The 23,529-nt window shown below is 43.5% G+C and overlaps 1 protein-coding gene and 1 long non-coding RNA gene across 3 annotated transcripts in view; one reads left to right on the top strand and one right to left on the bottom strand.

The window, feature by feature from the left end:
* ANK3 (ankyrin 3) overlaps positions 1-13,754 on the top strand; it is a 335,126-nt gene extending 321,372 nt beyond the window's left edge. The window contains 2 exon segments of the mRNA XM_082721630.1: positions 587-667; positions 12,332-13,754. Of these exon segments, the coding sequence (XP_082577756.1) occupies positions 587-658 (72 nt within the window). The 3' untranslated portion in view covers positions 659-667; positions 12,332-13,754.
* The window catches only part of LOC309860105, a 74,050-nt gene that overhangs the window by 7,398 nt on the left and 43,123 nt on the right, over positions 1-23,529 (bottom strand). The gene's annotated exons all lie outside the window — the stretch shown is intronic.

Raw genomic sequence — 23,529 nt, 5'->3', positions numbered from 1 at the left:
GAGGGGGTCGGTGATTCCACAGATTTAAAAAAAAAAAAAAAAAAATCCCTCAGATCAGCAACATTTCCATGGTGTTTAGTTCATGATTAGTGCTTTCCTAAGGAATTTTGGTCTCGACACAACAGATCCCTTAAAATTCTGTTGGCTTGAGGAGAAATAAATTATAATTTACTAATTTTTTTTTTTAGAATTGGAGTTTGGGTGCCTTGAGGGCTTTGGTGATGATTACTACAAAAAGTGAACCGGCAACTCATTTTTTTTAAACTAACCTTTTTTAAAATTTTGTTTATTACTGTTTGTTATTTTTATTATCACTAACCTTTTATTTATTACTAACCTATTGAGTTCTTGTGAAGCACAGTTCTGTTACTGTATTCATTCTGACGCGCTCTCTAGCTTGCCTCCATAATGCTAGGCCGTGTGGTTAAGCCAAATGGATTGTGTGTATTTTGGGACATGAGGTGACAAAGTGCTTTCAACTGTGTTTCACTTACCTTAATCCAGCCTCAAGGGACCAGAATGGGAACCTCTCTATAACTAGAACTCTTTTACTATGAAATCTTAATGCTTATATTCCTTTTTACAGCAGGGAGAAGGTTATAAGGTGAAGACAACAAAGAAGGAAATCCGGAATGTGGAAAAGAAGAGCCATTCATAACAGTAAACGGTTAGTCAAGGTGATGGGTGTGCTCATATCAGCAACAGTTGGCCTCTCATTTCCCTGGATAAGTGATTCAGATCTCCCCACCCCTCTCCCTCTCTTTTTCACTGAGTTCCAGCTTTGAATACCCAGTGTGAAGCTGTTGAAGTTTTTATATGTATGTACACATCCCTACGCACACTAAAACTCAGTTCACAGTCCATAAACTTCCTCCTCACAAATTAGTCAGGAATTTAAATGTAAATGGTGTTTGCAGAAGCAAATGTAAATAGTGACATTTGAGTCTCCTCCTAGAGTGCAATGTGGTAGCATTCTACAACCTAACAGGAAAACTCCTGGCAACAAATTCTGACAGATGTGCTCTCAGATATGTGTAGATCGAGCCTTTCACTATTTTAGCACAATGACATCTGACAATTTAATTTTGGTGAAATAGAGCGGTTGCCAAGTTTAAATGAAATGACTGGGATCCCTATATACTACTTGGTGTATCTTACATAAACCAAAGTAAATTAAATAGGAGGTTAATGGACTACTATTTTTCTTTTAAGTTAAATGTTTGGTATGCTTTGTGTGAATTTGTCTGAACAAATTCTTTTTTTCTTCATAGACGAGGGTATTTTCCTTAACATTGTTTTCTAAGTTTTACATTGTCCTGTTATTTTCTACATGGTTACAATTAGTAAAGGTAACTTGGGGTGAAAAAGCAGATGGAGCTTTGAAAAGAAATTTGAAAACTTCTCCCTAAGTCTGTGAGGTGAAGTAGCATGATTTCTTGAGGGCTGCGTATGACAGTTGTCTCAGCCCTGTTGGTCCAAATGAAAAGAACAAATAGATTCCAGTTTGCCTCTCTCTCTCTCTTTTTTTTTTTTTACTTGCTCATTTGTTTAATTTCTTAGATTCCACATATGAGTAAAGTCATATGGTATTTGTGTTTCTCTGGCTTATTTCGCTTAGCATAATACTCTCTAGCTCCATGTTGTTGCAAATGACAAGACTTAAAACATTCTTTTTTATGAATGAGTAATAGTCCATTGTGTATATAGATTCCACATCTTTTTTTTTTTTTTTTTTCTCAGATTTAGGATTAGGGTGAGGGCATGTGCCTAATATTGCAGACCCAGATAAATTCCTAGCCCCTTCCTCTCAAAAAACCTTACCATGTGTTTATTCACTCCAAGATTTATTTTACTTCCTTTCATGAGGCTTTCTGCATAGGTACTGAGAAACTCTTAGTAAACAACATTCATGTGGTACTTACCCTCACTGAGCTTACGTTGTGGAGATTTAATATTAACCAGTCCTAATTGGTCACATCCATATTTACTGGCATGGAGACAACCACCAAGAATTGTGGAACATTCTGGAAATAATAATATTTACTACATATTACACCTCCAAGTATTCCATCCTGCTCTTTATTTAATTCTCACAGCCAATCCTTTTGGAGAGATGGCTTTATCACCCCCATGTCAGAGGGGAGGAAACAGGGCCAAAATTGCTCAACGTCACATAGATAAAAAGTGGCAGAAATAGGGTACCAACTTTCCACCAGAGCCAACACTCTCAACCATGTTGATGGGAGACTTGACAGGTCTGAGGTGACAGAGAGGGTACCCTTGAGAAGGTGATGTTTGAGCTCAGTGTAAAAGACTGCTCGGGACATGACTGGGTGGAGGAGGGGAGTTAGACGGTGTCTGGGGCCACCTAGGCAGACAGCAGCACTGTGCAAAGGCTATATGGGGAGGGGAGGACCACAAAGGAGGAGCCGTGACAACCCATCAGTGCCACTGGCAGAGAGTTTGGCCCTTGGGTCTGCAGAGGTAGGAGAGGCAGGAGTTTTCAAGCCTCCTGAGCCTCTCTGTAGGGATTCTGGTCTGTCACTAAAGGCAGAAGGAAAGTTGTGCAAAGTCTCAGGTTGGGGGTGTGTGACTGAATGTACGTTCAGCATCACTCGCTCTAGCAGCAAGCAGAGAAGTGAACTGGAGGTGGCAGGAGCGAACGAGCAGAAAACCGAATACGAAGCTCTTGTGGAGACTGGCTTGGGCTGTGAGGATGGTAAGAGACAGGCTGAGTCAGGAGCCATCGACATGGCTTGCTTTTCACGCAGGGTGAGAGAGGAGGAAATGACCCCCGGCATCAGTGCCACGGTATCTAGAATGAACCCACTTCTTCATGCCTTACAGCCCAGCCTGGGGCAAGACACACACATACACAGGAGCTGCCTAAAACATGGAGCACGAGTCTGCGATCTTGAGTTAGTAAGCCCTTGTGAGTGACACGTGGAATGAATCTAGAAGAGAGTTCAGTCAGCTCCAGGATGCACCTCAGAGTTCCACCAGCTGCATCGGTCCACCTCATATGCTGGCTGGGAAAGAACCAGGAAGGTAGCCCCCACCCACTGAGCCATTTTTCCAGAGCCACGTGTGCCCTTATCTATGAGTAAATGATGCCCAAAAAATACATCCGTGCTGTTCTTCTAGGTCCTGAGTAAACGAATACACACAGGACATGGTCACTAAATGTACAAGAGCCCTTCAAATGACAAATAATCTACCCTGTAAAGAAGCTGTCAGGGCTTTGGCTCACTTGCCCCCCCACTCAAAGGAGAGAGAAATTTAGGTAGAAGTCACAGGAACATGAAAATAACTCCAGCCTAAGGCAAACTGCACGCGTCAGAGAGAGAGCACAGTGATTTGGCTGGAAGCTTCACGTTACTCTCCAGGGTGGTTATGTACCTTCCTGAAGTGAACTGAGGAAATGAGTCCAAGAAAACCACCTGAAATTCCAGGAGACTGAACGTGTGCTCTGGAAAAATCAATTTGCAAATATATTGAGAGTTTTTATAGCTCTGCTGCCTGCCTTTTTTTTTTTTTTTTAATAACAAAACAACTAAGAAATGGAATGCTGCCCAGTTTCACTGAGTCTCAGATGGTGACATCAAAATTTCTATTTTCCATTTTAGAACCGTTTTATTTTGAGCTATAAGAACCCTGCACCCACTTTTCTTTAAAACCGAGTCACAGCCATCCTGTTTTTAATGTAAGGGAAAAGCAAATGGCTTATAATAGCTATACAGATTTGTACATAGTATGTAGTGATTTATAGTTTTACAAAGTACTTTTACATTTTTGTCTTATTTAATCCTTCAAACATGCCTCTAGAGAGGTCAGGCCAATTTTTTTTGCTTCTTTCTATAGACAGATATTTGAGGACTCGGAGAGGTCAAGGACATTTCTACTGTCACACACCCTGATTGGTAGAACTAGGACTTAAACTCAAGGTGACTGATACTCTGATACTCTACCGACTGCCCTTTCTGTGGCACTTAGCTGCATCTCTAAAATTATTTAGGAATAATAGTCATGTTCTAGCAAATGATTACTTATGCCAGGTACTAGGTAAGATCATTACATACATTACCATATATAATCCCCCAAACAATGCTATAAGGTAAGTACTACTAGCTCTTTTTTATTAATGAGGAGACTGAGATTTAGAAAAGTTAAATGATTTACTCAAAGTCCTACAGAGCTGATGAACAAAAGAACAAAATTTGAACTTATCCAGAACCTAGGTTCTTTACTATTACTCATATTCATAGTTAAGTAGTATTTGATGATGATTAAAGACCTAAAAGCAAATTTGAATCAAATAGATGTCCATAGGCAAATGATAATAAATATCATATCATATCTTACAAAATAAAGCAAATTAAGGTAGCCATAATCTCCAAATGTTTATTTCGTAAACATTATTAGAAGGCTGATTAGCAAGGTTGTAACAAGGGAAGGTTCCCAGGTATAAACCGTCAAGGACTGTGAAACAGCTGTATCCCAAACCTCTTTTTAGGGAAATGCTCAGGTCTCACAGCCATCTGGAAACTGAGTGTGAAAACAGGGCCCCTGCTTAACACTTTTGAGCCAGAGGTGACTCATGTTTTTCATTCCTTCAAAAAATATTGGAGCTTCCACCTGTCTGCAAGTGGAAAGGGAGATGTACGATGGTGAAGGAAACTTCCACGGTCCCTGTCCTTCCTAATGCCTCAGCCTGCAGGGGGAAATGAGATGGGACAGATGTTGGAGGGCTGAAAATACAAAACCCAAGATCCAGTAAAAGAATAATGCAGAAACATAGTTAGACCTTTGGTGGCTGGGGAAGGTTGCTCAGAAATCATGATATTTAGAGCACCTGGCTGGCTCACTCCATGGAGCACATGACTCGATTTCAGGGTTATAAGTTCGAGCCCCACATTGGGTGTAGAGATTACTTAAAAATAAAATCTTTAAAAAAAAAAAAAAAAGTCATTTAAATGGAGACTTCATAGGTGGGACCAACCATGAAGAGAAGGGGGAAAAGGATCCAAGCGAAGGTTAAAACGTGTGCAGGTTCCTTGAGCGGGGAAAGGCCCAGCACAGTTGAGGAAACATAAGAGGATATGCACCCCAGCGCCCGGTGAGCTGGTGGTGGCTGGGGCAAGCACAAGATGACATAAGGGAGGGATGCATCATCACAGGCCAGAGGACAGGCTTTTGATGTCATTCTAAACGAATGTGAAGCCCCTGAAGGGTTATAACCGAGAGCCTGAGCTGACTGTTTTTCTAAGCACATAGGCAATGTCGAGAATGGGTTGGTTGGAGGGAAACAAGAATAAACCAAAGGTGACTGGTCAGGCCCCCTAGGCCATAAGCCCAGGGCTAGGACCTGGGCAGTAGTTTTAGGAAAATCAACAGGTCGATTAGCTTGAGGGGAGGATGAGAAGACGGTTAAGAATGACTCCCAGAAAAAAATAAAAATAAAATAATTTTTTAAAAAGGAATGACTCCCAGGTTTCGGCTTATACAGCTAAGTAGGAGAGAAAGGAACAGAAGCAGAACAGCTTTTAAAAAGAACATCAAGCATTCAGGCTGGGACTTGGGTTTGAGGGTGCCTGGGAGCCATCCAAGTACTGTGGTAGGTACAAAAATCTGGAGCTCTGAAGAAAGGTTGGGGCCGATCTGTAAAAATCGTGAGAGTACTCCCTGAAGAGATGGTGGAGATATTCTCCACCAGAGAATAGACGTGATCCTCCAGGGAGGGGGTCAAGGGGAGCAAAGAAGGAGCTTGGGACTGAGTCCCAGGGAGTACGATTTTGAAGAGGAATAGGACTTAAAAGGTTGTCCTGACTTCTGCTGTAGAAATCTCCAAACTCTTCTAAGATCAATGATTAGGATCTTAGATGTCCCCTCATCTAAGATCGCCTACAGGTTCAGCCTCAGCCCTCCAGCATACTTGGTTGGTTTTACCTCAGGATCCCTCAATCCATGCAGTTCCGTGGCAATGGATGAGAGAAATGTTCCTGTAATGTAGAGTAGCTAACAAGCTTTTATAATAGGTGACCACGTGCATTTAGAGCCCCTTTACTTCTTAGCAACTAGGTGGAAAGGCTGGTGACACACCGTGTAAGTGGTAGGGAAGGTACAAAGTTGTAAGACATTTTCTTCAGTTTGACGTTATTATCTGAGAGAACTCCTGCCCATTGTAACTTTACAGTCTAGTCCAAGGGGCACCCAGGACCGTAAGTCGCACCAATCAAAATACATAAATGTAGTAAAAGATAGAAACAACATGCTCAGGGCATGCACTGGAAGATACAATTACCTCCAAGGGAGGAGATCTTTTAAACTTTCTTGAAAGGGTGTATTTGAACTAGTTTTTGTAGAAAGAATAGCATTAAAGAATAGCACTGTATCCAGGATAAGGGCCAAACTCCTGAGTGAAGCTCGCATGACCCTCCACATGCATGGGTGTTAGCTTACATGGGTCATGCGAGCTTCACTCAGGACTTTGGCCCTTATCCTGGATACAGTGAGGCACCCCTGGAGGCTTTGTGTAGGAGAATAGTATGATCAGATAAGATGTAGGTGACCCTAGCAGTAACAGAGGGAGAAGGGAGTCTGAACATCGGTTCTGAGACACCGATGAGGGCCTGAACTGGGGCAGAGAGAATGAAAAGGAAAGAACAGATTTGAGGAACTAGATGAGTTCTGTGTTGGGAGGGAAGGGTGAGAATTGAAGATAATAGGGTTGCTTGTATATAGGTAATCATTTAACAGAACCATAAAAGCGAAGACCACAAAAACAAAATCAGGGCTTGATGTAGCCTGCGTGATTCGTAGATGGTCAGCACGCAAGACCCTTGACACTCATCAATGATTAGGGAGAGAACTCTGGGCTAGAGATCATAGTGCAGTCCTGTTTGGTATTTGGGTGAGAAGTGAATTGGCCTGAGTGGAGGGAATTGCCAGGGAGCTGACGAGCTACGTGAACTTAGCCAGGTTCTGTGCTTTAATCTCCTCACCTCTACTGGGATAAGAGAAACATACCTCGAGGAGTTGTTGGGAGCATTAACTCAGTTAATATAAGTAAATCACTTCAAATAGCGACAGGCAAGCCCATAGGAAGCACTGGGTAAGTTCAGCTGTTAGTAGAATTGAGACAGCCTGGATCAGCGGCAGGTAGACCACGACATGAGGGGTCCCCGGAGGGAACCCTGGGAGAAATCGGAACAGCAGCATCCCTGACATTCTCTGAGAAACCAGGGGTAGCTGAAAGTATTCTTTTTTTTTTTTTTTTAAGATTTTTTATTTATTTGACAGAGATCACAAGTAGGCAGAGAGGCAGGCAGAGAGAGAGGAGGAAGCAGGCTCCCTGCTGAGCAGAGAGCCCGATGCGGGGCTCGATCCCAGCACCCTGGGATCATGACCTGAGCCGAAGGCAGAGGCCTAGCCCACTGAGCCACCCACGTGCCCCAACTGAAAGTATTCTGAAGCTAACACCCATGCAGAGAAATTCCAGGGGAAATTAGTAAGGCCGGCATTCTCATTCCTCTTTACTAACAAATGAAGAGAGAGAGACAAAACCCCGATGGTCTAGTTCATACAGGTCTGGATTTTAACCCAGCAGATTCTCCTGATTCTGCTTCCCAGAAGTCCGAGATGCAGCCTGAATTTCTTCACTCCTAAAGATTTTCCCTGAATTTATTTGGCACAGATAGGTTTTATATAGTTTTGTTTTTCTTTTTTTAAAAGATTTTATTTATTTGACAGAGAGAGGCAGGGAGAGAGAGAACATAAGCAGGGGGAGTGGGAGAGGGAGAAGCAGGCTTCCTTCTGAGCAAGGATCCCGATGCAGGGCTCGATCCCAGGACCCTGGGAACGACAGAGCACCCAGGTACCCCATGTTTTTATTTTTCTTACCCTTTAAAAAAATCCCTCCTTAACCAAAACCCTTGGCTTTGACATGAAGAGCAAGGATTCTGGAGTCAGGTGCCTTGTCTTCTGTTTCTGGCTCTAATGTGTACTAAGTGTGCAGACTTGGGTTTGTTTTATAGCGCTGAGCTCTACTTCCTTATCAGTAAAGGGGAGGGTATAATAATACCTTATTGTTATTAATATTATATGAGCTAATCCACTCTACAACAGTGCCTAGCCTGTAACATTTAATAAGAATAGCCATACAACTTTATTAGTGCTCTGTTTTTTACGACCAGAATATAGATCAGTATTTTCCCTGCATTTTTTTTTTTACCTGGCCCGATTTTAAAAATCACAAGTCACTAGAAAAAAACAGAACAACAACTCAAAAAAGCCCCACTTATTGGTAGTAGTTGAAAAAATCTACAGGAAACGGGAATTATTTTTAAATTGCACTGTAGTTTATTAAGATTACATGAAGTAACTAGAATTAGTGCTTGGGAAAGAAATGTTCGTAGCCGCATGACTTCTGTAATAAGAGACAAAGAGAAGGGAAGGGAAGAGAGACGGTTGGAAGAGAAAGGAATAGAGTAACAAATCTGTGTTCTCCGTAGGCTATAAGGAAGGCGTATCCGAAAAGGCTTTCTTTCCTAAAGCTGTGACAAGCAAAGTTTTTAAAGATGAGTAAGAGTTGGGACGCCTGGGTGGCTCAGTTGGTTAATAAGCAGCTGCCTTCGGCTCAGGTCATGATCCCAGCGTCCTGGGATCGAGTCCCACATCGGGCTCCTTGCTTGGCAGGAGCCTCTGTCTCTGCCTGCCACTCTGTCTGCCTGTGCTCGCTCTTTCCCTCTCTCTCTTTGACAAATAAATAAAAACTTTAAAAAAAAAAAAAAAAAGATGAGTAAGAGTTACCCTGACAACGGGATCTCCTTAGGGAGAGCACAGTCTGCACTTGCACGGAGATGACATTTGACACAAACTTGAAGGATAGAGAGGGGTTAGATACATGTGGAGATTAGGGAAGAGAAGTGCAAGTACAGGTGGATACAAAATCAGGAGTAAAGAAAAGGAAGTTGGAAACCTGGGTGTTGATACCTGGCGTGCAGTCTAGCTCCTCCTAGTGTGGTCTGTGGAGTATCGACACCCCCGAAGTCATGTTAGAAATGCAGCATCTGGGGCGCCTGGGTGGCTCAGTGGGTTAAGCCGCTGCCTTCGGCTCAGGTCATGATCCCACATCGGGCTCTCTGCTCAGCAGGGAGCCTGCTTCCCTCTCTCTCTCTCTGCCTGCCTCTCTGTCTACTTGTAATCTCTGTCTGTCAAATAAACAAATAAAATCTTTAAAAAAAAAAAAAAAAAAGAAAGAAAGAAAGAAATGCAGCATCTCTGGGTTGACTCTAACCTCCTGAATCAGAATCCACATTTGAAGATCCCTTCGGTGATACATGAGGACATTAAGCTTTGAGAAGCAGTGTTCTAGAATAGATCACTGGGTCTTAAACTTTTTTGAACATTCAGATAATCTAGAGAGTTTTTTCAATGTTTTTTGATGTTGGGCTCCACCCCAAGAAATTCCAAATAAATTGGCATGGGATGTGCCCTGGCTACTGGGGTTTTTCTTTTTGTTTTTTTTTGTTTTTAAAGCCTCCCCAGGTCATTCTAATATTCACCCAAGTTTGAGAACCACTGGAAATTGTGGAACAGAGCTTTTCACTGAAGATTTGTAGGCCCTGAGACTGATTGGGCTGAACTACCAAGAGCTTCCTGAATCAAGCTAAGATGGGTGATTCGTGTTTTTCAGATGGGGACTAGGGACCAAAGAAACGACAATGAAATGGTGGTTCTGGGCACCTTGAGTGGTTCAGTGGGTTAAGCCTCTGCCTTCTGCTCAGGTCATGATCCAGGGTTCTGGGATGGAGTCCCTTATCGGGCGCCCTGTTCCATGGGGAGCCTGCTTCCCCCTCTCCCTCTGCCTGCCTCTCTGCCTACTTGTGATTTCTATCTCTCTCTGTCAAATAAGTAAATAAATTAAAAAAAGAAAAAAGAAAGAAAGAAAGAAATGGTGGTTGTAAGCTCAAGCATATGCCTGACTTGAAAATGGGTGTGGGAAGCACAACATTCATCTGTGAAATGTAAACTTCCATGAAAATCCACTGCATAGCTGTTTTCCTATGAAAAAATGTTTCTTAAAATTAAAAAAGAAATTATAGTGAAATGACTAAAGCCATTTTCTGAGTTGATTTCTACTATCTTTTGGTTTGAAAAACATGCAAAACCCAAAGACAGATTCCTAAATGCAGAGGCTTTTGTCTCAGATGTATTACCTAAACCCACAAAGGGAAAAGGACTCAAATTCTATTTCAGTGGCTCCTGCCCCCTCACTTTTCCATCAGATGGCGCTCTCGTCACAAAAAGGTGCTCATTTTTTTGTAGACCGCTGTACTTGGTATAAATTCTTTGGTCCAATGAATGACGTTCCACACTCTGATTGCATGACCAAGAACAGGAGTGATTTACAAGGGGAACTCACTCCCAATCTTTTTTTTTTTTTGAACTATCACCTGAATCCTACCGGAATATAAATGGGTATAATGAATAGCATTTTTAAAAAGTATAAGAACATATCCAATATTTCTATAAAACATAAAATTTGCTTGCCTTAAGGTGATAAGAGGAAGACCTTGCTTCTTATTGCAAGATTAACCTGGGCAACTGGATTGGCTTTTGGAAGAGAGGATGCAAAATAATTTCAACTGGGTCGTAATGGTTGCATTACATAAATTTCCTAAAATTATCAGACTATATTTATAGTAGATAAATTGTATGGCATATAAATTATATATCAGTTAAGCTGCACAGAGTGTGGGCAGCGCGGGGAGGGCTTCAACTAGAGAAGATTGCTGAGGATCCTCCCTAGGAAGACAGAGGAAGTACACCGGGGTAACCTTATCATAGGGCCATCTAAGAACCCTGGTGCCCAGAAGTTAAGGAGTAAGTGGTAGTAACAGGGGTGAAAATCCTTTACTAGGATTTGCCCACTTTCTGGGACACGGTCTGGCCAAATGAGTCACTTTCCTTCTCTACCACCTCTGCAGAGTCATGGGAGGAGGGGGCAATATAGAAATCACCCCAGAAGGAATTGATTGACGCTCTGATGTTCTTGGCTCCAAGCATTAGTGACCTGGGGCATGGAGGTTAGTAGCAGTTTTCATACAAAAAAAGGAAGCAAGAACCTAGCAGAACAGACAGAGGAAGTGCTGTACGAACATGTTGACCTAAACCAAGGTATTCTGGGTGATCCATCTTAAAGGAAAAGAAACTTGTCTGGGGTAAGTAAATAACCTCAAGGTCACCGAGGACACAAAGGCCCCAACAGAAGCAAGTTTCTGAAGGTGTCCCTACACCTGGAGAAATAGTCTGCTCCTTACTAATGAGTGAGCTTGGCTGTTCCTAAAATTGTTCTTGCCTTACTCAGGTTTTTTCTTGGGGCTAGAATCTGTTCTCAGGCCAGCATTCAAGCATGTTATCTTTTTACCCTGAAAGAGGAGGATGGACTATACTCAGAAACCTTTGTTTTATGAAGAAAGAGTGCATAGCAAAAATTATTGGTTTATTTTGACCGTATTGACTGGTGATAAAACACTGATACTTTATGCCGTGATGATCCAGTAAGACAAGATGTTGTCAGCCCCCATAAAGAAGCTCAAATACAATGAGTCGATCTTGTCGTGACTGATGTGGGCAGGAGGAGGGGAAGTATTCTTCGCAGCAACGCAAGACGGTCTTTAATTTTAATTTGTGCACAGAAAAGCCAATTTCAGAGTAATGAAGGAATGATGCTGTTCTCCCTTTTTGAAAGATGAGTTGCACTTTGGGGAGTGAACACTTATTATAAAATCTACGGATGTTACTGAAATAATCTATCCGGAGTCCGTGTCCCTAGTCCTTTATGCCCATGAGAACCCCAGACCGCTGATATTTTGATGTTGATGGAAATCCCAGACAGCACCTCTGTCAGCCTTCTCATTTTACCGCTATGACAAGGTCCAACAGGCTGGAAGTGGCTTTCCCAAGTACCTGAGTGACCTGATCAGAGCTGGCAGCCCTGAAGAGGGTCTTGTCCTACTCAACCTCAAAAAAGACAAATCCAGTGAGGAGTGTGCTGTGGAGGGCATGGGGATACCTAGAAAAAGTCACTGCCTTCAAAGGGCTCTCAGGTACCCCTCAGGGCTTTATCCTAGCAGATCGCCTTGGTTAACAGAGTCTTGTGAAACCCCCCACGTTAGAAAGTGGACGCCCCACCCCATTCTCTCAGGCTTTTCTGTTGAATGGCAGGAAGGCTTAGGCAAATTCCTGAAACAAAACAAAACAAAACAAAACAAAAATGGAAGACAAGCAAGCAAGCTAACCTCACTACCTATTGTCTCTCTTTCCACAGGATCATGTGTTTTTACTGCCAGTATTGAGAAATTCATGGAAGATATGTCAGCAGGAAGTAGAAATTCACGGAGAAGGGTGTGTGTGTTTGCCGCTTCCACACATTAATGGCATGATTTTTTTTTTTTATGCAAAAAGAAAAAAAAAAGAAAACTACCCACATTTTAATTTAGCATGAGCCAATTTACAGAGCATGGAAATTCACTTTCATTCCCGGGATTGGCGCGTGTGCAATTAGCAATGCAGTGTATATACAAGAAGCCATGCTGTTAACAGTTTATCTTAAGTAATTTGGTGTCATTTACAAAAGGAAGAAATTCCTGCCGCCAGAAGGGACAGAAGACGGGACAATGAAATCACAGAAAAACACTAAAATTACTAACTCCACAACAGCTCGCCTTATTTTTCTTGGACCCAACTGTCAGGGTATAAACACTATTTGTTTCTTTTTTAAAACATCTATAGTTTTGCTGTAAATAATAACACTGTATAAATTCTAACAGAAAAATAGAATAAATGTTGATAAGGCACTGCCTCTTAGAACACAAACAGAATATTGCAAATGCATTTAACGTACTAGGGGTCTCAAGTGACCACCCTAGAGGACGGGGGAGGGGTTTCGGGTGGGGGGAATATTCACTGATTCTTGTATATTAGCAATTATAATGTTTGTATATGCAAAACTGCTAGCTTGATTTTAAAAAAAGAACAACAAATCTTTAAAATCTGCTGCAAATTTAAATAATTCCCCAAATGAGGAATTCTGTAGTTCTGTGAAAAAATTTTTTCTTCAGAATACTAATATTTTGATGCATGTGTATCACCTTATTTTGATTAAATCTTTTCCAATTTTGCAAACACTACAGTATACTGCAACACAGAAGATTTTATCTGTAAACAAAAAGCCCTTCATCTAATATTTGTTGCTATTGCCAATTTTTCAATGAAATGACCTAAAAATGAAAAAAAAAAAAACCCTATATGGTAGTTGCTTTAGGGGGAGGGGGGTGCTGTTAGTGCTTAAAAGGGGGTAATGCTTGCCGCTTTAGAGGTGGATGGTGCTCATAAGAGGCCCCAGTTGGGGGTAAAATTTAAAATGGACTGAACCGGGATTCGTAGCTAGTAGAATGGCAGCACGCTGTACCATTACTACTGTATCGTGTACTGGCTATAAGACGTAGACACCTTTGAATAAGGCAATCATTTGTAACCATTCTAGCAGTGTCATATTAGGTTAATAAGGCTGCTGTGTTTTCAAGGGCATTTTTATTTGGGTTTTGGTGAAATCCTTTAATTTGTTGATTATATTCATATAAAATCAGCATTCATTGACACATAGCTCTAATGACATATGTATGAAAAACCATACACTGGATGACCTAGTCGATTATTTAAGCATAAAATAAATTGTGTTAAACTCTTCACCCATCTGTGCTCTGCAGTGTCCTTGTGTTCTCTGGCAAAAGGTAACCGGCTGACTCCTGGGCGTCTGGCCTCCCCAGCCCCCTCCCCACTCCTGTTCCAGCCTCTGCCTGTGGGGTCACTAGAGTCCCTAACGTTCAGTTGCGCCCTGCAAACTCCCAGTTTACAGAACTTCTGTGCATTTCACAGAGGAGCCAGGAATTAAAGATTAACTGATCTTTGCCCTCGTCTGGTTTGTGCTGTCCCCAGAATATTGGAGAATTGGGGCTATTGCAACCGCATGTCTGCAAGTTGTACATGGACCCTTCCAGCCAGCATCCAGTATGCCGCTGCTTTTAGCCCCTAAAACACTCATTTGCCGTTGGCATTCATTGTCAGTGCTTGTAAGTGGGGACATTTCACATGATAACCCAGATTCCCACCTTCCCCTAAGATGCAAGATTTGACAACAGCCCTCATTTCCAGATGGCATCAACCAGGTGTGTGGGGTCCAGGTGACAGGGAAGCCGCCCACCTCTTAACGTTTGTGGGCCCTGACCGGCCTGGTACGTACTGGAATCTGCAGTCAGACCCTACATGATAAATTCAACAGGGGCAGTGACCGTGGCTGTTTTAATTGGCATTCTAGCCCAGAACCTGTCGTGGTGACACCAGCAATTCTCCCTGCTAAAATTGGAACCCTCACTACATGCTCCGCTGTATAAGAACGCTGCTTGGAGGAGCTCAGTCCTCCTAACCACCTTATGAGGTAGGTACGGTCTCTGGTAGTAGTTGGCCCCATACCAGTAGTACATGGGTGCCTGGAGCTGTCTGACAGCATCCCGTATTTCTGTCCATTAAGGATGGTTGCCGATGGGACGCCTGGCTGGCTCAGTCAGTGAAGCATGTGACTGTTGATCTCAGGGTGGTGAGTTTGAGCCCCACATTTTGGGTAGAATTTATGCTTAAAAAAAAAAAAAATTGCTGAATCAGATGAGTTGTTTCCAAAAAGGATTCAGTATCAGTGCAGAACACATGTACAGAGAGTCTACTCTGCCTGAATAATGGGGCTAGACCACATTTGCCTGACATCCCAAACAAACAGAAAGTGCCTCTACATCTGCACCAAGATCGTCTTATGAGGAGCAAACTCAGAGCCCTGAGAAGCTTAAACAAACAAAAAAAAGATTCCCCCAAAGCCTCTCTTTGTAAAACTGAGATCGGAATTCAGATAGTCTAACTTCCCACCTAAGAATTCTGGATTTCTGACTCCCAGTCCTGGGCACTCACACATTTATCCTGAATTGGAAACTCAATGAAGTATACTTATCTGTATTAAGTAATTATTAATATTACGTTTATATCATGAAAAACTTGACTGCAGCTCAAGAAAAAGCTCATTTGAGCTCAGAAGTATCCAAAATAGGAAAATAAAGATTTTATTTGCATTTATATGTGTATATGTATATATTTACATGTGTGCATTGATTGAATATATACATTATATATTCCTACTAGTGTTTGGCCTGCAGACTTATAAAAATGTATTTAAGCTTTTCCTTGACTGACTTTGCTGCTTTAAAAAAAAAAAGAAAGAAACGATAGCTTTCTGATATTTGCTGTGTTTCATTTTATATTCTTAGCAAACTCCTGGGTTTTTTAAACTGAAGCGTATTATCATATTGTATTGCCAAGTTATGGCAATGTACTGTGCATCGCTCTTTCTCCATTTCTAAGAGGGATCCACTTCACCAGACACAGAAGCATCTGTGTTTCTCCAGGACATATAAAAAATTGCTCATTTCCTTTATTATTATGGGTATCAGGTTACATTTGGCTGTGCAGCAGGGATATGTGGTAAGTTCAGAAATAGAAATTGCAGAAATAATAACTCATTCTTTGAGTCTCCGAAGAAATCAGAATCCAAAACCTAACTTCCTATCTGGATGTCTTCGTATTTTTGGTTTGTTAAGGAGGCCCTAAGAGAGGAAAGGGTGTATAATTTTACCCTTGTCACCTGGCACTGCTTCTCTTTCATGAAGTCAGGACCAAATGGTCCATAAGCAAATACTTGTTTTTTAAGATTTTATTTATTTATTTGACAGAGATCACAAGTAAGCAGAGAGGCGGGCAGAGAGAGGGGGAAGCAGACTCACCACTGAGCCAAGAGCCCAACGCGGGGCTCAATCCCAGGACCCCGGGACCATAACCTGAGCCGAAGGCAGAGGCTTTAACCCACTGAGCCAACCAGGTGCCCCCATAAGCAAATATTTTTGACATTGAGCTACAAGTCAAACTTCAAAAGACTTCTTTCAATAATGGTGACAAGAAGCAATGGTGTAATTTACTTGTGTGGTAACATGGCTGACAACGTACCAATACAAAATTAAGAACAGAACAGACTCTGAGGAACACCCTTGGTAGTCAGTCCAATAGTCTTTACTTCTTTAAAAGGATTAAATGCAGACAGTTCAAAAAAGGGCATAATTCTAAAGACCGGTGGGACCCACTAGGCTGTAAGAGGCACCCAGGAAACAAAATCTGCCAGAACTTTTTTTTTTTTTTTTTTTAAAGATTTTACTTATTTGAGAGAGAGCATAAGCAGAGGAAAGGGAAAGAGGGAGAAGCAGGCTCTCTGCTGAGCAGGGAGCCTGATAGGGGACCCAGGACCCTGGATCATGACCTGAGCCAAAGACAGCTCCTTAACCAGCTAAGCCACCCAGGCATCCCCCTGCCAAGACTTTTGGTCCAAGACCATGTCAGAACTTGTTGTTATCCCAGAAGCGCTCTCCCTGTCTCCTTTCCCCTGACATCCTCAGTTGCTACTTCCCTTCTGACCCCTAAGTCAAGCAAGGGCATAACTCTGGGAACTGGGAAAGGACAGTGATTTACCAGTTATTTTTTAAGTTTTTATTTATTTATGTAAGACTGTGAGAGAGAATAAGCAGAGGGAACAGCATAGGGAGAGGGAGAAGCAGGCTCCCCACAGAGCAGGGTGCTGAAAGTAGGTGGGGCTGGATCCCAGGACACTGAGATTCTGACCTGAGCCAAAGGCAGACACTTAACTGACTGAGCCACCCAGGCGCCCCTGATTTGCTGGATTTTTTAAAAGACCCAGTCCCACCGGGTCCTCATGCTAAACTGCACTTCCTGGGGCAAGGATCCAGTTTTGTTCTCTGCGGTATCCACAGCACACAGAATACTGCTTGACACCCCACAGGCAGGTTGAGTGCCTGAATGAACGAATCCACAACACATCAGAGGTCCCAGAACGGTAAACAGGAGAGGTTACTGCATGCACCATCATGTGCACTATTTTCTATACAGGTTCAACCAAACTGGAGATTGAAGGAAGGCATAGCTTTCGATTCTCCTGATTTCATTCCCCAAGGACTAACCTGCTCTGGGGCAGGCTCTGGGTGGCTCAGTCATTAAGCATCTGCCTTTGGCTTGGGTCATGATCCCAGGGTCCTAGGATCAAGCCCCACACTGGGCGAGCTCCTCAACAGGAAGTGTGCTTCTCCGTGTCGTACTCCTCTTGCTTGTATTCCCCCTCTCACCGTCTCTGTCAAATACATGAATAAAATCTTAAAAAAAAAAAAAAAAAAAGGACAAATCTGCCCTTTCCAGTTGCACTGTGCCCTTATTAGCCTCAAAGCCTTAAAGAATTTGACTCAAGGGACGCCTGGGTGGCTCAGTGGGTTAAGCCGCTGCCTTCGGCTCAGGTCGTGATCTCAGGGTCCTGGGATTGAGTCCCGTGTCGGGCTCTTTGCTCAGCAGGGAGCCCGCTTCCCTTCCTCACCCTCTGCCTGCCTCTCTGCTTACTTGTGATCTCTCTCTGTCAAATGAATAAATAAAAAATCTTTAAAAAAAAAAAAAAAAAGAAAAAAAAAGAATTAGACTCAAGTATCCCCGTGCCTCCTGTACAAACAGCACAGTCCCACTGCTGAGCTGGCTCTCTTTCCCATGGTTAGAGCTATCGTCCTTGTCCTTGCCACAAACAGGCCACTGAGAAACCTGGCAAGAGTGTGGAGAAGCCATCCTGAACCCTTGTTTCTGAAAAAGGCAGCTTGGTCTCCTCTCTTTCAAACGTGATAGTCAGATTTTTTTTTTAAGTCTCGCTACCTCAAGATTCCTACCCCATTGCTGTTGTGTTTGCTGGGCAGGTAAAGGCCCAGAAGGTCCAGAAATTATACCCTAGAAATCCTGGGGCCATATCCAGTTTGCAGAGAGATTTTGTTTGGATTACATGAAGTTTGAAGAAAGATGGCCAGCATTTCTTAAAAATCAGATTTTAAGGGCACCCGGATAGCTCAGTGGGTTAAGTGACTACCTCTTGATTTGGGCTCAAATCATGATCTTGGGGTCATGGGATCGAGCCCTGCATCAGGCTCCAAGCTCTGTGAGGAGTCTGCTTCGGCTTCTGTCTCTGCTTCTCCCTCTGCCCCTCCCACCGCTCACACTCTTGCACACTCTCTCTCTTAAAATAATTTTTTTTTTAAAAATCAGGAGATTTTAAATGAAAAATAAATAGTGAGTTCTCTTTAAAATCTAAAGAAGTGATAATGCTATTTCTGAAATTCTTTCTAACAACCACCTAGAGCAAAACTGCACATACCACCTTTGGACAGGCATGTGTTTCACAAACACTCCCCATGGCCCTTCCTTGTCCTATTGTGTCTAAGCCCAGTCGACTTTATTCTTGTCTATTCAGTCTCAGTTTGGTCTCACTAGAAGAAAGAGAAAGCAAACTGATGTGATCCTGCTTAAATTCTTCCCTTTGTTTTTGGCAAACCAAACCTCTACCTCATTTTCATCCTCTCTCTCAGTTCCTAGTGGAGGATGATGGAATAAGGGCATGAGGAACTGTGAAGAGAAAGAGGGGTCACGTGGCTCTCCAGACCCACCCACCCAGCCATTTGGCTCAGCAACATTCTGTACTGGCCACTTTCCAGGGGCTCTCCTGGGTGCAGGACGCCACAGTTCCCTGCCCCTGCCTTCAAAGGAGCATGAAAACAGCTTCTGTGTGCAGTCAAAATTGAGGCCCCCTCAGGAAAAAACCCTATGATGACTTGTGGCAATGAAATCGGTGTATGACCCTGTATGGAGCGAATGCTGGAGGACGAGGAGAGACCGTGCAGAGGGAGAGAACAGCCCTGTGGCCGCTGAGTGTGGCCATGGTGCTTTCATATCACGCCTGCTAGTCGTAATCCAAGGAGACTCAAGGGCTGATGAAAATAGCAATTCAGCAGAAAACTTTATTATTTATTTTTTTAAGACTTTATTTATTTATTTGAGTGAGAGACAGAGAGACAGAAGGAGCAGGGGGAGGAGCAGAGGGAGGAGAAGCAGACTCCCTACCGAGCAGGAAGCCTGACCTAGGGCTCGATTCCAGGACCCTGGGATCAGACCTGAGCTGAAGGCAGATGCTTAACCGACTGAGCCACCTGGGCACCCCTCAACAGAAAACTTTTAACACACCTCAAAGTTATTTGATCAACTCTACAAGAGAATACAAGCCCATTGGACTTCTAGAGAGTCTGGATTTCGGTGAAATTAGTTGAAACTTTAAATTCATGCATGATGTTTTTCAGCTTCTGTCTATGAAGTTCTTCCTAGCTCAGACCTCTTCACAAAGCCTCCCCTGTTGATGCCAACCCACCCTGGCATCTCAGGTAAACTAAATGGCTATCCCATGATTCTGCACTCAAGTCTCCTACCTTGACAGTTTCTCTGAGTGTCTTGCTCTTCAAGAACAAGGACTCTAGGGCGCCTGGGTGGCTCAGTGGGTTAAGCTGCTGCCTTCGGCTCAGGTCATGATCTCAGGGTCCTGGGATCGAGTCCCGCATCGGGCTCTCTGCTCAGCAGGGAGCCTGCTTCCTCCTCTCTCTCTCTGCCTACTTGTAATCTCTCTCTGTCAAATAAATAAATAAAATCTTTAAAAAAAAAAAAAAAAAAAAGAACAAGGACTCTATTCTCCACATCCCAGGAGCAGACATGGACACACAGTAATAAATACTCAGCTTTGCATTTCTAATTATTTACTAGTCCTCTCTGATGAAGTCTCGGCAGATTCAGCTCTGTAGCAGTGCACACTGATGGCTCAGAAGGGTGCACACCCCAGCCTCCAGAAGTCAGTGCTTGGGTACAGTCAAGGGAAGAGGTAGAGCTGCCTCACAGCTTGGCTTGCTAACACTGTACTGTAGTCAGTGTGACCTGTCTGCATAGAACCTAAAGGAAGAAGTAAATAAATGGTATCTAAGAAAAAGCCTGTGGAACTTTAATCTTGAAGATCAAGGCTATCCAATGTCAGCAGGTAGGTAGATGATGGATGGGTGGATGGATGGATGGATGGAGTGGTGGTAGCTGAGCATGGCTAGATTTAGAATAACTATCCTGCTTCTGGCTACGGTAAAACTTTGAGTACTCAAGTTCCATAGCCCAAAGACACTCTCAAATATCTGTGGGCACTTAGGCAGATCATCTAAATTAGACAAAGGGGTCATGGTAGACTGTGTTATATATAAGTTATTGTCTGCCTCTTCCTGTAGGCGACTGCCCTCCAGACCCATCGCTTTCACCTTAACTGTGTAACTTGCTTTGGCCAATGAAAGAGGAGCAGACACTCTCAGAGCTAGTGCTTTCTTCTTCATGCTCCCCCTCCTCCTAGTTCAATACCAGGGATGGTCCCCCAGAGAGGCTGCTTCCAGACCCTGTACTGGAGTGAAGGTGATGTGGAGCCGAGACACAGTTGCCCCACAACGGACAAGTGATGTGAGCAAGAAATAGACCTTTATAGTAAGAGTCTGAGATTTGTCAGTCATCTGTGACCACAGCATGACCTGGGATTAATACACAAGTCAGGGAGAAGACTTTAAGGGGTGTTGAATACCAAGTAAGCATATTCTCCTTCTAAGTTTTGAAAATGTTGGCAGCTGGGGCACCTGGGTGGTTCAGCTATTTAAACATCTGCCTTTGACTAGGTCATGATCCCAGAGGTCACATTGGGGAATTACTGCTCAGTGGGGAGCCTGCTTCTCCTTCCCCCACTCCTCCTTTTTGTGCGCCTGCACACATGCTCTGTCAAATAAATAGATAAATCTTTAAAATATATATATATAAAATAGAATAAAATGTCAGCAATTAATTTGATTTTTTCCCATATTGCGTAGGTCAAACCAAACATCCCTGTGAGCCGCCGCTCTTCAACCTCTACCACTGACTCTTGGCAATTGTAGAACAGACATGCACCTGGATCACACTATATAAATTTATTAACATGTGATTTTTAATTATACACTATAAAGTTGGTGTACATAAGCAAGCAATTTAATTCCTGAGTCAGTCTGAGGGATTACCTAACATCCCCACCTCAGAGGAGTTCCAGTGTGCTCTAAGTACCTTTCAAGTGCTAACACTCTCATTAAGGGTCTATAGGAGGTCCGTGGCTTTTTAACCCTCATTTTATTGCTTATTAGTGAGGAGCTGATCTTCCCTTGCGCACCTGGGCCTGAGGGGGCTCCTGCCCCCCTCCACGGCCACACTGAGCCTTCCCTCTCAGGCCCCCGCAGATCAGCAAGAAAGCATGTCCACAAATCGCTCTTCATCTGAGAATTCTCAGTTGCCTGCCCAGTCACATAGGGCACCAGATCCAGAATATAAACCAACTGTGTTACTAAGCTTTACTTCAGCTGACTTTTTTTTTTTCTTTTTTAACATGCAGCAAGGCTTTTTTGAGAAGGAAGTGGTGCACAGATTTACAATCTGGTGCAAGTTCCTTGTTGCAGATTGATGCTCCGCGTCGCACAGCTCTGGCAACGCCAGCTTTCTTTTCTGTTCCTCAAAAGTGCCAAGTTCCTCCTCATCTCCTTCCCATCCCATTTGTCCTCTGCCAGGGAACCTCTCATTTCCATCCCCAAATGTCACCTCCTCAGGCCTTCCCTGCACCCCTCTCTGGCTCCCCTGTTACCCCGTCACACCGCCATATTTATTATCCTCATCACATCACCAGTCACATCACCCTTTCCTCTGTAGACTAGTTTCCTGTCCGTATCCTTCGCTCTCTCCAAGGCGTCCAACGCAAGACCTCGCGCTAGCAGCGCTCGGACGTTTGTTGAATAAATAGACAAGGGACGGACGGAAGTACAAACAAGGATGGCTCAGGACACATTCCGTACACATCTCTATGTGACAAGGAAACATGGCAACACCTGCCGTGACTCATTGTGAAAGATCAGAAAGACTTCAGCAGGCCTTTGAGGGTGTGCTCCACACCCAGCGAAGACTCGCTGAGAAGAGTTTTAGACTCAGCTTCCCCTCTAAGCATTTTATGAGAGCTTTGTTACAACCGTCAGGTGTCATCGTGGTGTTTTTCCGTCCTGTGCTGAGGACATGTGATGGGAAGGTTGTTAGAGTCATCTGGTGTGTGTCACAGCATCAGATCTTCCAATGACTCTTTGAATCACCCAAATGCACAGCACAGCCCCTGTTAAACTGGTATTAGACAAATGAGCCATCTTCCCGGATGAAGCAAGAGTCTTGCTGGCGGGACAAAAATGGAAGATGGCTGCTCACACAGCCGAGGGACCCCGTTGTCCAATGGCTACCACTCTCCCTACCCTGGTAGGGCCAAGCTAGAACTGGAATCTGAATTCTCCCAGGGCTTCACGTGGTTAAAAAAATCAGATGCCACGGGGCCTGATGCAAGGAGTGAGAAGGCATAGGGCCTGAGAGCACATGCCCCAGTTAAAACCGCAAGTGAGTTCTCACGAGAACTGTTTAACAATGCAGGAAGGCAGGCCCAGCTTTTGTCAGCACTTCCGGTTTTTTCAAGAGATGCTGGAAATCTAAATGAGAAGAAGGCAGTGGGCTAGGGATACATAGGAATATAGTATCTAACAGACCTAACTTCAATGCTATTTAACTTGCCCATGCTATGTCCAAGTCACTGTCCTAGATATCCTTATATATCCTAGATAGAACCATTTCTCAAAAATGAAAAAAGCAAGAACCGGAATCCACAGACTCAAGAGGCTTTATTTAACTTTGTCAGAAAAGCAAGGTATGTTCTTAGAACATAAAATGATATGGGGAGGGCTTTGGATTAAATAAGTGAGTGTGTATGGAGCCCACTGATGGTCCTGACACACAGGAAATGCCGCAACTGTCAGCTCCAACGATGATTGTTATGAGCCTTAAAAGTATGATTACATTATCCTGACAACCGTGATCGCAGGATTGTCCTTGACAAAGTGACCTGAGAAGGCCGGGCAGAGTCTGCGCAAGTCGGGCCCTCAGCAAACACCCGCGGAAGGGTGGACTGCTGGGAGAAGGGGCTGGGACTTGAGAAACGAGCGGAATTTCAACATGTTGAGAAAAGAGGCCGGGACTAAAGGAACAAAGAGGCTGGAAGGATGAACACATCCCTGAGGCGGGAGCAAAGCTGGTTTGGGTCAGAACTTCAGGAGAAAGCACAGGAGGCCAGGGTGGAAGGAGACACTCAGCAGGAGACACTCAGCAGGAGAGCTCAGGCGGCCCGCGCAGACCCCATGTGGACCGCAGTGGGCACCTGAACGCCTCCTAAAGCCCGCTGGGCCCTGCCGACTGGTTGGTGCAAGTCACAGTCGGCCAAATCAGCCAAAAGAGAGACTAGTTCTTAAGAGCAGTCCCAAATTTGTAGATGTTGAGGACCTGGAGAATGGTTTCGTGTGCTTACATGCTTTTATTTATTTATTTAAAGATTTTATTTATTTATTTGACAGAAAGAGACAGAGAGAGGAAACACAAGGGGGGAGTGGG

The sequence above is a fragment of the Mustela nivalis genome (genome assembly GCF_964662115.1).
Source record: "Mustela nivalis genome assembly, chromosome: 2".
NCBI lineage: Eukaryota > Metazoa > Chordata > Mammalia > Carnivora > Mustelidae > Mustela > Mustela nivalis.
Note: the sequence above shows the minus strand (reverse complement) of the source record. Positions and strands in the feature narration are given on the sequence as shown.